We start from the raw sequence: 14949 nt of genomic DNA, 5'->3' as shown, positions 1-14949 counted from the left end.
CAGTCACTATGCCTTGGAGAAGTCCATGTAAATATGGAGAGTCTCCACAGAAGGATGACAGGCAGAAATGCCTGTGGTACCCACCTCAAGTGTTCTATCCATCCACTTGTATCTAGACCAGTGGTTCTCAACCTTCCTAATGCTGCAACCCTTTAACACAGTTCCCCACGTTGTGGTGACCCCAACCATAAAATTTTCATTGTTACTTCCTAACTAATTTTGCTACAGTTATGAATTTTGATATAAATATCTATATTTTCCAACAGTCTTAGGCAACCAATGTGAATGGGTCTTTTGATAGTCCCCTACAAAGGTGTCACAATCCATGTGTGAGAACCACAGAACTAGACCATCTGGAGTATATGTTTTACCTGTGGTGCTGGTCCCAGTTGTATTATACGTCCCACCATGGTACACATCCTACCTGCAGTTTTCATCCCAGCACTGGTACACATCCTACCTGCGGTATTCATCCCAGCACTGGTGCACATCCTACCTGCGGTATTCATCACAGCACTGGTACACATCCTACCTGAGGTATTCATCCCAGCACTGGTACACATCCTACCTGCGGTATTCATCACAGCACTGGTACACATCCTACCTGAGGTATTCATCCCAGCACTGGTACACATCCTACCTGCGGTATTCATCCCAGCACTGGTACACATCCTACCTGAGGTATTCATCCCAGCACTGGTACACATCCTACCTGAGGTATTCATCCCAGCACTGGTACACATCCTACCTGCAGTTTTCATCCCAGCACTGGTACACATCCGAGCTGCGGTATTCATCCCAGCACCGGTACACATCCCACCTGCGGTATTCATCCCAGCACTGGTACACATCCCACCTGCGGTATTCATCACAGCACTGGTACACATCCCACCTGCGGTATTCATCCCAGCACTGGTACACATCCCACCTGCGGTATTCATCCCAGCACTGGTACACATCCCACCTGTGGTATTCATCCCAGCACTGGTACACATCCTACCTGTGGTATTCATCACAGCACTGGTACACATCCTACCTGCGGTATTCATCACAGCACTGGTACACATCCTACCTGCGGTATTCATCACAGCACTGGTACACATCCTACCTGCGGTATTCATCACAGCACTGGTACACATCCTACCTGCGGTATTCATCACAGCACTGGTACACATCCTACCTGCGGTATTCATCACAGCACTGGTACACATCCGAGCTGCGGTATTCATCACAGCACTGGTACCCATCCTACCTGCGGTATTCATCCCAGCACTGGTACACATCCGAACTGCGGTGTTTATCTCAGCTGTGCTAACCATCCTTTTTGGGGGGTGGGTGGAGGGAGTTGAGACAGGGTTTCTCTGTAGCTTTAGAGCCTGTCCAAGCCTGTCCTGGAAAGCTCTAGTAGACCAAGCTGGCCTTAAACTTGCAGAGGTCCATCTGCCTCTTTCTCCCAAGTGCTGGGATAAAAGGCGTGTTAACCATCTTTATTGATGTATTCATATTTAATAATTGAAGTAGTCAGCCCAGCTGTGGTACCCATCCCAGTTACAATGCTCCTCTCAACTGTGGAACCCTTCCCAACTATAGTATCATGCCAGCTATGGTACCATCCCAGCTGTCGTACCCATCCCATCCAGAGTATCCTTTCCATCTGTGGTACCCTTCCCAATTGTAGTACCATCCCAGATGTGGTACCCATCCCATCCAGAGTATCCTTTCCATCGTGGTACCCTTCCCAATTGTGGTACCATCCCAGATGTGGTACCCATCCCAGATGTGGTACCCATCCCATCCAGAGTATCCTTTCCATCATGGTACCCTTCCCAATTGTGGTACCAGCCCAGATGTGGTACCCATCCCATCCAGAGTATCCTTTTCATCGTGGTACCCTTCCCAATTGTGGTACCATCCCAGCTGTCGTACCCATCCCATCCAGAGTATCCTTTCCATCTGTGGTACCCTTCCCAATTGTAGTACCATCCCAGATGTGGTACCCATCCCATCCAGAGTATCCTTTCCATCTGTGGTACCCTTCCCAATTGTAGTACCATCCCAGATGTGGTACCCATCCCATCCAGAGTATCCTTTCCATCTGTGGTACCCTTCCCAATTGTAGTACCATCCCAGATGTGGTACCCATCCCATCCAGAGTATCCTTTCCATCGTGGTACCCTTCCCAATTGTGGTACCATCCCAGATGTGGTACCCATCCCATCCAGAGTATCCTTTTCATCTGTGGTATCCTTCCCAATTGTGGTACTATCCCAGATGTGGTACCCATCCCAGTTAGAATTCTTCTCTCAGCTGTGGAACCCTTCCCAACTATATAGTATTATACCATGTATGGTACCATCGCAGATGAGGTACCCATCCCATCCAGAGTATCCTTTCCATCTCCAGTACCCTTCCCAACAGTGGTATCTTCTCAGATATGGTACCCATCCCACTTGGAATATCCTTTCCATCTGTGGTACCCTTCCAATTGTCTTACCATCCCAAATGTGATGCCCATCCCATTTGTAGTATCTTTTCCATCTATGGTACCCTTCCAGATGTGGTACAGCCCATCCCATTCATAGCATCCTTTCTATCTGCAGTACCCTTCCCAACTGTGGTACTATCTCAGATGTGGCACCCATCAAGCTGTGACAATCAACCCAACAGTAGTACCCATCCCTACTGTGGTCCAGAACTGGGTGACTTCTGGCGAGTTCCAGAAAGACTTAGACTGTCCTGAGGTGTCTGCAATTTCTCTGGTTCTCCAATGTCTGCCAAGATCGTCTATGTGGCTTCCTGGCTCTTCATTCAGAATGTTGGGAATAACAAATGCTCTGCTGCATGCCCAGCTCAGAAAACTGTTTACCAGGCAACATCTCGTGCATGGCCTTTGTCGTCCGTCTATCTCACTGGCCCGAACTGAGCCATGTGCCCATTTCTGAACCAATCACTCTGTGCATAAGGGAGATCCATCAGATCTGCTCCTAGGTTAGAAGAGGGAGATGACATGGCCAATTCCTCTGAAGTCTGCAGGTTCGTGGGAGAGGAATAAACGCCTAGAGACAGTTGAAATCAGCCAGAGACCACACAAAGGGTATAGCCTAGCAATGTCCAGTAGAGGACCCGTCACCCAGTTGAGCACTCTGGCTCAACTCTCCCAACTCTTCCTGAGGTCACAGAGGAAGCCATGAAGAGGGGGTCTCAGAAACCTAGCTGCTCAGAGCGTCCATCCTCCTCAGTTGGTCTTCCAGCCCCACACATGGGTCCCCATCCCGGCGCAAAGAGAAGTAGCACGCAGGGGCAGGGCTCAGACCTGGGCCTGCCTTTCTTTATTGATAGCACTCTCCGGGAGCTTCCTTCCAATGTCCTTTCAGCTACTTGCCCTTGGATCTGCCCTTTTCTCCGTATTTCTCTTCCAGTGCCTTTTGCAAGTTCATATTCATGGCATTTTTCTGGTGCCACCGTCCTGTAGGGATGAGGGGAGGGACCATCACAGGGGCCAGCAGCTTCCAGGAGGTCCAGACCCACTCAGTGTCTTGTCACCCCTGCCCCAGGCCCCTGCCTCCTGCTCTGCACCTTGCAGACACTCACCCTGTCCAGGGAGGAGAGGACCGCCCCGCAGCCCAGATTCCACTTACCTAGCTCATCCGTCTTCCTGCCGTGCCAATGCTCTACATCCCTCACTGATTTCTCAATCACCTCTGGCGTGTAGGAAGCCTTCATGAGGCTCTTTGTCTCCTGGGGTGGCCCTGTAGACACCGTGGAGAAATCCCCGAGTCATTGAACGTATGGCACCCTATGCACCCTGTGCTGTATCTCAGTGTCAGTTTGCATGGAAAAGAGAGGAGTGGGAGAGTTTAACATGCCCCAGTGTTAAACTCTCTGAGTCTTGGATTATTTACCTACCCTAGGGGATACGGTCTTCTTTCAAGATTGGGAAGATTATGCTCGTCTTTTTTATTGTTTGTTTTTATTTTATGTGCATTGGTGTTTTGCCTGTATGCATGTCTGTGTAAGGGTGCCAGATTTCGGAGTTACGGTTATGAGCCACCATGTGGGTGTTGGGGGCCGAACTCCCATCCTCTGAAAGAACAGCCAGTGCTCTTAACCGCTGAGCCATCTCATCTCTCCAGCCCATTTAAGCCTTTGAACTCAGCTTCCCACAGAGTCTCAGGGCAGGGATAAAAGTAGACACCTTGTCAGGCTCTAGCATGAATGGCCTTTAGCCCAGTTCCCGGGAGAGTCCTTGTTCCCATCTGAACACACCATAATAGTCCACTGTTTACGTGTGCATTGATGGTGTGGGTTCCTCTGCTTTCCCGAGAATCACCCCTTAGTTGAGCCTGTAGCTCTCTGGGATTTCTCTAGCTCAAAACTCCAAAATTTCCAGATTCCTCCCACAAGCTAGTCTCAGAATCCCATGCTCAGGTTTAGTCACAGCACGGAGCTCACATCTCTGGCAAGAGTCACAGTGTCAACCAGTTTTTGGTCACTGTGGCAAATGCCTGAGTCAAAGTACTGAAGGAAGCTAAGAGGTATTTTAGCCCATGGTTCCAGAGGTTTCAGTTCAAGGGTTTGGGAGGAGGGGAGCTCATATCATGGTAGCCAGGAAACAAGGAAGGTGCCACCCACATCCTGGGTAGACTTTCACCTTACCTCCACACTCCTCCACCCTCCACCCACACCCCTCTCCCCTCCACCCACACCCCTCTCCCCTCCACCCACACCCCTCAACCCTCCACCCACACCCCTCCACCCTCCACCCACACCCCTCTCCCCTCCACCCACACCCCTCTACCCTCCATCCACACCCCTCAACCCTCAACCCTCCACTAACACCCCTCAACCCTTCACCCACACCTCTCCACCCTCCACTCCACACCCCTCAACCCACACCCCTCAACCCTCCACCCCTCCACCCTCCACTCTCCACCCACACCCCTCTACCCTCCACCCTCCACCTACACCCCTCAACCCTTCACCCACACTTCTCCATCCTCTACCCCATACCCCTCCACCCTCCACCCCACACCTTGACACACACACTTAGTTGATATTTCTGGAAACTGCCTTCCAGACACACCCAGAGGCCGGCTTACTAATCTAGACCTCAGTCCAATCAGTGTGGCCGTCAAGAGCAACACCTACCACACTAGGTCAGAGTTCCACACTGAGCCACACCCCCAACCTGCTGCAAGTGAAGATATCCAAGGAGCTAAGGATAATTCCAAACTGTTCCCTCCAGGGAACGCCCTTACTGAATCAGCCCTCCTAGGAAGCAGCTGAGACAACAGATGAATGGATCGATTGACCCCTGCTCACTGTTGGGGCACAGACTGAGGCCGAGTGTTCAAAGTCACACAGCTGCAAAATTAAAGAGCCTGGCCAGGGCAGCTCAACCTTTTGACTTTAAAACAGGCGGGCATTGCACAGAGAGAGGCGGGAGAGTAACAACAGCCTTCGGTAGGCCTGAGAAGGCAGAGGACCCCTCTCATGCCTTCCGATGAGGATGTGTCTGTGATGCACCCGAAAATGTCAAAAATAACTAGAAAATGAAAAGAACACCAAAAAAGAAAAAAAATCTGACTGGGGAGAATAAGAAGAAAGTTTGTGCAAATTTAAAAAAAGAAAAAGAAAAAAAAACCAAATAGAAAACACAAAGAAAGCATGGATCGACCCAAATTCATCAACAACAGAAATAAAAACTGACTTCACTCACTGGTTTTTCTGGAGAACAGATTGCCAGAGTAAATAATTCCAGACCTGTATTATTTAAAGCATATATTTAAAAAAAGACACAAGGAGAGGATAAATATGAAAGGCTAGAAAAAGATACATCAGACAAAATGTCAGCTGAGCACAAGCTGCCCCGGCTACACCCGTACCAGACAAAACAGCCTGTAAGTCAACAGCCGTAGGAGACATAAAAATAATGGGGGCTGGCACTATAGCTCGGCAGGTAGAGGCGCTTGCCGCCAAGTCCATGACCTGACCGAGTTCAATCCCTGGCACTCATATGGTGAAAGCAGAGCTCAGACTCTTGCAAATTGTCCTCTGACCTCTACAGGCATGACACAGTATGTGTGTGAGTCCCCTACCCCTTCATACAGGCACATTAAAAATAAAATCTTTTTAAAAATTTATATAAATAACTATGTGAGTTAGCTTCATGATTCTAAGCTTGCTTTATTGCGAGTATCTGAATAGACATAGCAAGATCAAGAGAGAAACTGATGAACCTGTTACCATCAGGAAGGATTTAGAGGTTCACCTTTCACTAATTACTAGATCAAGCGAGGAGCAGTACTAAAGAATGACAGGATTCGTGGAGAATCATTAACAGGCCTCTCCCTCTAGGCAAACACAAAGCCTCGAGCCAAAAGACCAGCCGAAAGCTCCTGAGATCTGCAAATGCAGTCGTGGGCTGGTCTGTAAAGCAGCTCCCAGCAACATCCAAGGACCCGCAAAGTTCCTGCAGGCCGCATTCTCTGAGGATGAGGCCGCCAAGATAGAAATCACTCTGGAAAGCAAACTTGCAGGTTTGGGGTTTACAGTTGGCAAGGCTTACGTAACAGTGAATTAGAGGTTTGGTCAAAGCCCCCAGTCCTGATGGCAACCAGAATCAAAGTGGCAACATGACAGTCCCTGGACAGAACTTGAAGGCAGGCCCTAGGTGAGGCTGTCAAATGGCCAGATTTGGGGGCTATGGTGGCTAGCATCGTTTAAAAGGATTGCTCTGGCTTTTTAGATTCCCTGAGGCAGAGATGAAACCCGCTTCTCACCTCTCAGAATAAATCTAACTAGATGGGATTCGGGTTTGCTTTGGGAGCTCGTGCATTGCCTCAGAGTCTGGAGGATGGCCATAACAGAATAAAAATCTTCAGACTGAGATGGGTCAGAGCCACGTGGGCCAGCTGTGTCTCCAGTGCAGAGAACACCATGCTTCTGTGAAGCAACCACAGGCAGTAGAGAGACGTGCAACCCCAAGACCCCCAGGCTTTAAGAGAGTGGGTAGGCAGGGCACCAACAGAAGCACCAAGAACATCCCCAAACATCAGACTCCAGGGCGGGGGCGTGAGGAGACAGCAGGGGTGAGGACACAAGGTGACAGCAAAACTCACCACTGTGTTTGATTTCAAACCCCTGCCACACTTCAGCCTGCAACAGCGAAGTCAAAGACTGCAGGACTTTGGGGGGCCCGCCCCCCTCTCCTCTTCATGAATCCTGGCCGTGGGGGCTGAAGCAGTTGCCAGTCCAAGCCAAAGCCAAACCCAGACTCTGGAGCCTCCATCTGTGGTAGCTACACAATTCCAGTTCACCTTGTGAGGGTGTGTGGGTGTGTGTGTGCGCACGCATGCACGCGCCCCTCCGTGCTGCATAGCCAAAGTAATTCTGGAGACTGAACCTAGGGCCTCAAACATGCTGAGCAAATGCTTTGCCACTTGGCTACATCCCCAGCCCCAGGAAATACCATTTTAAATAGTTATCTTCTACAATAGGATGGTAATTTATGACCCAAGCACTTAAGAAGCTGAGGTTAAGAGGGTCACCCTGAGTTTCTGGCCAGCCTGGGCTACATAGTGAGATTCTCAGAACAAAAACAAAGAAAAAGAAATCCATTTGCGATAAGTGGCAAAATGAGATTTTCTTACCCCAAATTACAAAATACTGAAGGAAGGTTTGAATGGAAGAAGCTGTTTAGCACACTGATAAATTGAAAAATGAATTAGTACCACACTGACAATTGCCCCTGTGATGTGGGAGAGTCTTCTGTTTTGTGCTACTTTCATTGGTTAATAAAGAAACTGCCTTGGCCCTTTTGATAGGACAGAAAATTAGGTAGGCAGAGTAGACAGAACAGAATGCTGGGAGAAAGAAGCCGAGTCAGTCAGTTGCCATAGCTCTCCTCTCCGAGATGAACGCAGGTTAAGAATATTCCCGGTAAGACACCACCTCGTGGTGCTACACTCATTAGAAATGGGTTAGTCAAGATGTGAGAGTTAGCCAGTCAGAGGCTAGAGCTGATGGGCCAAGCAGTGTTTAAAAGAATACAGTTTCTGTGTAATTATTTTGGGTAAAGCTAGCCAGTGGCCGGGTGCCCTCCTGGGTGGCGGGAAACAACCCGCCACTCCTACTACACCCCTGAATTGATTAACCGAGTCAATGTGCTCCAATCAAAAACCCAAAGAGGATTTTCCTGGAAATTGTCTAATTGATCCTCAAACAATCCTCACAATGAAGGGCCCAGAAACCCTCCAGAACTGCCTGATTGCGGCCCTAAGTATATCCTGGCTTCCCATTACCACTACTGTAGCACATTCCCCTATACCCAGTACTTTAGTGGCAGTGCTGGGGGTAAGAAGGTGTGTATTCCCAGACACCTTACAATATTTCAGTGACCACAGTGGTGTACTAGATGGGTAGCCAGATAGGAGAACCAGTAGTCTAGGAATAGTAGGTGAAGATGCGCTAATTTGTTTATGCTGTAGAATATTTATTTCATCATGCAAAGATGTGTTGCATTTGTTTAACTCTGTGAAGCTGTGTTACTGTGCCCGCCTAAAACACCTGACTGGTCTAATAAAGAGTTCAACAGCCAAAATCTAGGCAGAAAACAGAAATAGGCAAGGACGCTAGACAGAATAAACAGAAGAGGCAAGAGCAGAAATGGAGAATAAGAGAATGATGTGGGGAAGGGGGCAGCTACACATCCAGCCACAAAATAAGAAGGAAAGAAAGGTATATAGAAAAAAGAAAGGTAAAAGCCCAGAAGCAAAAGGTAGACAGGATAATGTAAGAAAATCTGGCTAAAACTAAACCAAGCAAAGGCCGGGCATTTATAAGTGAGAACAAGTCTCCGTGTATTTATTTGAGAGCTGGGTATGGCCACCATAAGAGTAAAGAAAATTCGACCACACCAGAGCCTTTTGCATGTGGAAACCTGAAGGCAGACACCTGGGGGGCAGGACAGAGAAGGTAGGAAGGATGGGACTCTTGGAGAGATAAATACTCCACACAAAAGAATTAGAAAGGCATCCTTCTCCCTGCCCACAGAAGTGGATTTGAAGTGGATTAAGGGCTTAAAGCAAGCCTGAGAAAGCAGAAAGGATTAGATCCATGACTCAGCATAGCCTGTGCTCCCTTTCGCTCCTGCAGGAAGACTCCATCTCCACAGCCAAGTAGCTTTCTTCAGGCTGCTCAGGTAAACTGCTTTGAAATCAACCCAAATCCTGCTCTCACGCCCAAGTCCATTCTTTAGCCTGCTCTGCCTGATCTACTACCCCACCCGTACACAAATGCCCAGGCTCCTGTGCCTGGGGCTGTGTGACCTGAGCCCTCCTGAGCTGCCACATGGCACACAGTGTTATTCTTTCGGTCCCTGCCCTAGCCACGCCCACTCCTTTTTAACCTCTGACCTCGCCCGCAATCGCTCTCTCTCCGTTTTCTCTCCCGGTGTACACACAGGGCTTTGCCTCTCTCCTCCTCTCTCTCCCTCCTTCTCTCCTTCTCTTTCTTCTCTCTCTCTCTCTCTCTCTCTCTCTCTCTCTCTCTCTCTCTTTCTCTTTCCCTCTTTCTTAATAAATGTTTATGGCTATTTCCTGTGTTTATATGTCTGTAAAGTGGGAGGCTGTAGCAGCTTTTCTCATGGCGACTCAGCCAGCCCGCCCCGGGGACCTACAACCGTCTCTTCGGGGCTAGCAGCTGCTTTTATGGCTCCATGGGTCTGCTCACATGCGCCCGCTGCATTTGGGGTTCCGCTGCTTGACTTCCCGCTGCCGCTGGGAACCCCCCATATATTTTTTAAGAATAACACACAGTGCCATCCAGATGTACAGTGCACCAGCCCAACAACTGGACCTGAAATGTCTTTCAAGGGCCAATGTCGAACGCTTAATGCCCAGTTTGGCACTAATGGCAGAAACCAAGGTAGGGCCTACTGGGAGACTTCAGGTCACTGGGCGGGGGAGGAAAATCCCCTATGGGATAATGGGACTTGCCTTTTTTCCCCTTTGTTCTCACTTGTCAGTCATGAGGTTGAAGAGCTTTGATTCGTCACACACACCCTGCCATGCTGTTGTGCCTCACCGCAGCCCCAGAAGGACAAGAAGCCAACTGATGGTAGCCTAGGTGACCTCCAAATGCCAACTGATCGTAGCCTAGGTGACTTCCGAAGACATGAGCCATGAGAAAGATCTCCTCTGTCTTTGGTTTAAGGGTTTTATTCTTGTCACCAAGGCTAACCTGGAACTCACTAGGTAGTCTAGGCTGTCCTCAAACTCATAATAATCCCCCTGCCTCTGCCTCCAGAGTGCTGGGATTATGGACATGTACCACCACATCTAGTTAACCCTTTAATAAGTTGAGTATCTTGGGCATTCCTGTTACAATAACAAAAGGCTAATAAGCATACCAGGCCACCATCATGGGTCCCCCTCCTGGATGTTTATAGTCCTTCCTCACTGCTGTCCCCGGGTCTGCCCTACCCGGTCCCACAGCTCCCTGTGTCCTCCTCCACACGGTGTTGGAGCGATCCTTCATTCAAGCCAAGTGAGCCCATTCCTCTGCCTCCTGTACTAGCTTAGTCTCCTACTCTACCTTGGAAAAGACTTCTCTACCCTGGTCTGGCTTCTCTACCCTGCCTCAATACAGCACACCTCACCACTGCCATCCACAAATGCCAAGGTGAATGAATCCCCATGGTGGGGCCTTGACGCGGACACTGGCAGTCACATGCTTAGAGTGCTGCGGGTCGAAGCCCTCATTCTGGTGCCAGTCTCCCCGTACAGGCTACTCCCACCTAGTTGTAAGATACCATTTGTATGCCAGTCACTTCAGGAAAACCCAACAATGGTCCCTTGTGAGTCTAGCTTTGCGAGCTGGCAGGAACTGGTTCCTGCTCACCCTTGGCACACTTCCTCTGTCTAGGCTGGGTGAGGGGAACACAGACTCTTAAGAACAGTATTCTTTCATGCTCATATTCACATTTTATAATGTTGTAGGTAAGATCTTTTGGGTGACCAGTGTCAATGAGAAAAGGCAGAATTCCGGGCTCCAAAAGAGAGGGCAATTTGATCTGATCTGGCCTTCCTCCCCCTGCACCACCTCTTCCTCAAACTCAAAGAAAAACCCAGAGAGGCTTCCAATGTGTGTCTGGTTCCTCGGGTGACAGGGACCCAAGCCAGGGGAAAGAGGCCTGCCAGACCCTAGGAGCACTGGAGACAGCGGGAGGGAGGAGGACCTAGGAAAGTAGGCCCTTGACAGGGAAGCTGAGCGGAAAGGGTGTAGCGAGAAGCTCCTGCATGCTCAGTGTATACCCCACCTCAGCAATCGAGGAAGCCTGGGGAATCCTCTTAGCCCTAGGAACCGTCCTTGTGAGTCCTACTTCTCTTCACACGACAGATCTTGAGCACTTGGCTGCAAGCCCAGCCATGACATGAAGTTCGTGGCGCCCCAGAGCCAAACAGGATTAGACAGGCCAAATTATCCTTCTGGAAATGGCACCCCTCCAATTCACCTGTCCTTTCCTCCAGGTGATGCCACCACTAGGTTCCGGGGAAGACAAATGAATGGCCTGTCACCCCAACCCCTGTACTGGAACCTGCCCGTGGCCATAAGGGCCACTCTGGTTATCAACCTGGTTGCATAGGGAGGGCTCCTTGCTCATAGTCATCCCCAGCTAGGGAGTGGCCAACTGACCTTTGAACCCAAGAAAGCTGATATTGTCACTGTCGCCAAAGGTGTTAGGTCAGGGGTGCCTGGGCCTCCCCCTTGTAGACTAGGAAACCAGAGGTTGTCCAGTGTGAGGGCCTCACTACCAAGTGGGCTGCATCACCTGCACAGTGAAGACACACCGGCCAGGGTCTAGCTGGTCCTGGCATTCCTGTAGGACATACCAGCATGAAGGATGCCTTGGGTGCTTATAAACTGAGTATCTGTGGAGCTATGCATTGGGGCCTTAAGGCCCAGGTAGGGTGGACACCCCAAAGGCCTTCTGTGCCCAATGTTCTCTGGACCACACATGCTCACGGTCCCACCCTGGCCTTTGTAATCTGACCTTGAAACAAGTTGGACCGCATGTGGTAGCCCAGGTCATAGTAGTCTGCGAAGATGGAGGAGATTTGTGCAGGGCTCTGGGTCCTGCTGGGCCATGAGCTTGACCTCTTCTGGCCCTCAAAGATTTCACCAATGGCCTTTCGAGCCTGAAGGAGGAGGCAAAGGAAAGAGACAAGTGATGGGAAGGTAAGGACATGCCGGCTCCCCGCTCCCCTGCCTTCCCCACTGCAGGCTTAATCCCCCAGGGCAAGCTCTGCACCTCCCCATCCATTTCCTCCTCCCAGTCTTAAGTGATTCTACACATATTGAGCTCTTACTGTGTACACCATCAGGCAGTGATTCTACACATATTGAGCTCTTACTGTGTACACCATCAGGCTGTGATTCTACACATATTGAGCTCTTACTGTGTACACCATCAGAAGAGGGTCTTCATAGGGTGAGCCTGTCCCCGCCATTTTAGAAATACGGAAACAGGACTTTAAAAGGCCAGACTCCCCCAGTTTACACAGCTTGCGGCTTACTATCAAGGAGTCCCACAAGCCAAACTTCTTAGTTTACACTGAGACCAACTTCTTCCTCATATCAAGAAAGAAACTGAGGCCCAAAGGGACGAGTCTGGGCCTATGGGTCAGGAAACCTGAGTATGAGCCCGTTCTGACATAGAGCAGCTCTTGACTTCGGCAGGTCTTGGACCCTCTCTAGGCCTCGGTTTCTCTGCTTGTAAAATCTGGGTGGAAGGCAAACCTGAGAGTATGAAAGGAGCTTTTAGCTCAGACATTTGCCACTTCTGTGGCACCAGGGACCTGTGTCCTGGAAGCTGCGGTGGACAGGCAAATGGTGGCTAAACAGAAATGGCGTCTTCCCAAGGCCAAGAGTGAATACACCCATTTCCACTGGAACAAGTCCCTCCAAGTAGGGAAGAACATTTAATGCTGTGACCCACCCCCAGAGTGTCTGATGGGTGGAGTTATTATACCTTGAAATGACAAAAGAGGGCGAACCCTGGAGGGCCCTGACCCTGTGTCTTTTATTGCACGGATCTACAGGCCTGTGGCTCTGAGCAGATCACACACAATGCCTCTCCTGGTCCCAGCTACCCTCTGTTTAAAAGGAAGCAATAACCTCTGCCCTGCTGACCACAGATTGCAGTTGTTGAAACGGTGGCCTTAAAATAGGACTCAATACGAATGAAAGCTTATCCTTTGACTAAAACTGGCAGGTGAATTTAGTCTCAATTTTCAATTGATAAGTAATGGCTGTCTAGAATAATAGAGCAGGTGGGGAAGAGTGCCAGGATTGATTACTCATGCCTTGTATCGGCGTAAATAAATGCAATGCAGATATTAAAGAATATTTACAACTTTAATGATAAATAAACTTACAGAACCTAGGTTCCCGCGTAGCACAGGAGGTAGGAAAGAAAAAGGGAGGAGCCGCCTCCCACTCCCCGATTTATCCCTACGCATTCGCCCGAGGCAAACCCGCCCCCTAAAGGGGCTGGCTTAACCCTACAATGCCTGCCATGCATAGGGCTAGACTTGTGGTATGCCTGCCATGGATTCATCAGTCTGAATGGTTTGGGTGCTTCATTTTGCAGATCTAGTACCTGAAGGCCAGAGATAGAAAGCAATTTAACGAGAGTCACCTGGCCTGCGGAAATAGAGCCACTGGGGAAATAGAGTCACAGGAATAGAGCCACAGAAATAGAGCCATGGTCCAAACCTGGGTCTCTGATACCCAGTAAGTGTAGTCTATACATGTACGTTGGCCCTCTTAGGAGATGTGTTCAGATTGAAAATGTCTAATGCAAACAACAGACTTGTAATTGCAACGTCGGTAGCAGCCAGGGTTCTAGAACAGGCTCTAGATCCTCATCCACGTGACTGGGTAGATGTGGCTGACTTGCTTAGCTCCTCTTGCCTTGGACTTCGTGTGAAATGGTGATAATACCTCTTGCCTTATAGTCATCACACACAAAGGCTTGAGACAGCACACGGCACCTAATGCATAGCAGGTCTCAGTAAACGCCACTTCCTAACAGTTTAGGGACCGGTTCCAGGAATGAAATCTGAACTCATGAAGTCTCCACACAACCCTCTCCCACCGTCAGTCTCCCATGTCCCTGCTCTTCACCTGTTCCTCAGAGATCAGATGGTCCACCACCTTGCTCCCAAACTTGTGGCGGATGTTCTCAGGAATGGCGCTGTCCTTCTGGCTCAGGGACGCTGTCCGCTCTGGGGTTTCCCTGGATTCTCTCGAGTTGGATCTAGATGCCCCCTTCTTCAGATCCTCGGGCTGTGAGCCCATGGTCAGAGAAGTCCTGCTGGCAGGAGTTGGTGGCGGAGGTGGGACCTCCAGGTGGCCCTGGCCCAGGGAACTGCCTCGAGGGCTCCGAGGGAGCCCTAGCTGGTGCTTGAATGTGGAGCCATCCAAGTTGCTATGGGCAGCTCTCCGTGAGTCCATGTCCTGCTGGCCCTCCTTGTTGTCTGGCTGGGTCCTTGTCAAAGTGGTTGTACCTGAGCAGGTGGGAAAGGGGGACAGAGAGAGACAGGAAGCCACAAGACAGGTGTGAGAAGCAGAAGCAGGAAAGGTGACAGAGGGGCCAGCGGAAGAAAAGCAGACAAAAGCCGGAGAGCCAGAGGCAGACAAGGGCATGGAGCAGAGAAAGCAAAGGATCCCAAGGCAAGGTGAGAAAAGGGAGAGGAGGGAGACAGAGAAAGGTCAGTGAGCAGACCTCCACACGACAGGGTTGTCCCCATAGAGCTATGACCGTAGGGGCTGTGACCCAGGCCTGTCCAGCCTTAATTAGGCCTAACAGCATGCATGACCTTTAAACAAGAGATCCGGCCTCTCTGTGCCTTGGTGTCCCCTGGCTCACTTTGGTAAGTTCCC

General features: G+C 50.0%; 1 protein-coding gene across 1 annotated transcript; it reads right to left on the bottom strand.

Moving 5' to 3' along the window:
* Positions 1–3374: 3374 nt before the first annotated feature.
* Positions 3375–14535, bottom strand: Cimip4 (ciliary microtubule inner protein 4). The gene is made up of 4 exons (XM_075963510.1): positions 14191–14535; positions 12056–12200; positions 3639–3749; positions 3375–3466 (listed from the first exon to the last, which is right to left on the bottom strand). The coding sequence occupies exons 1-4, from the start codon at positions 14518–14520 to the stop codon at positions 3375–3377; spliced, it is 678 nt and encodes a 225-aa protein (XP_075819625.1). The 5' UTR covers positions 14521–14535.
* Between the last annotated feature and the right edge of the window lie 414 nt (positions 14536–14949).

The sequence above is a fragment of the Microtus pennsylvanicus genome, chromosome 2, assembly GCF_037038515.1.
Source record: "Microtus pennsylvanicus isolate mMicPen1 chromosome 2, mMicPen1.hap1, whole genome shotgun sequence".
NCBI classification, from domain to species: Eukaryota; Metazoa; Chordata; class Mammalia; order Rodentia; family Cricetidae; genus Microtus; species Microtus pennsylvanicus.
Note: the sequence above shows the minus strand (reverse complement) of the source record. Positions and strands in the feature narration are given on the sequence as shown.

Bases quoted from the DNA above. Each gene is read 5' to 3' on its own strand.
- Cimip4 (XM_075963510.1), bottom strand. From the start codon at position 14,520: ATGGACTCACGGAGAGCTGCCCATAGCAACTTGGATGGCTCCACATTC. The intron at 12,201-14,190 runs GTGAAGAGCAGG...CTCCTCCTTCAG, and splicing joins ATCTGATCTCTGAGGAACAG to GCTCGAAAGGCCATTGGTGA. The intron at 3,467-3,638 runs GTAAGTGGAATC...TCATCCCTACAG, and splicing joins CAGGAAGACGGATGAGCTAG to GACGGTGGCACCAGAAAAAT.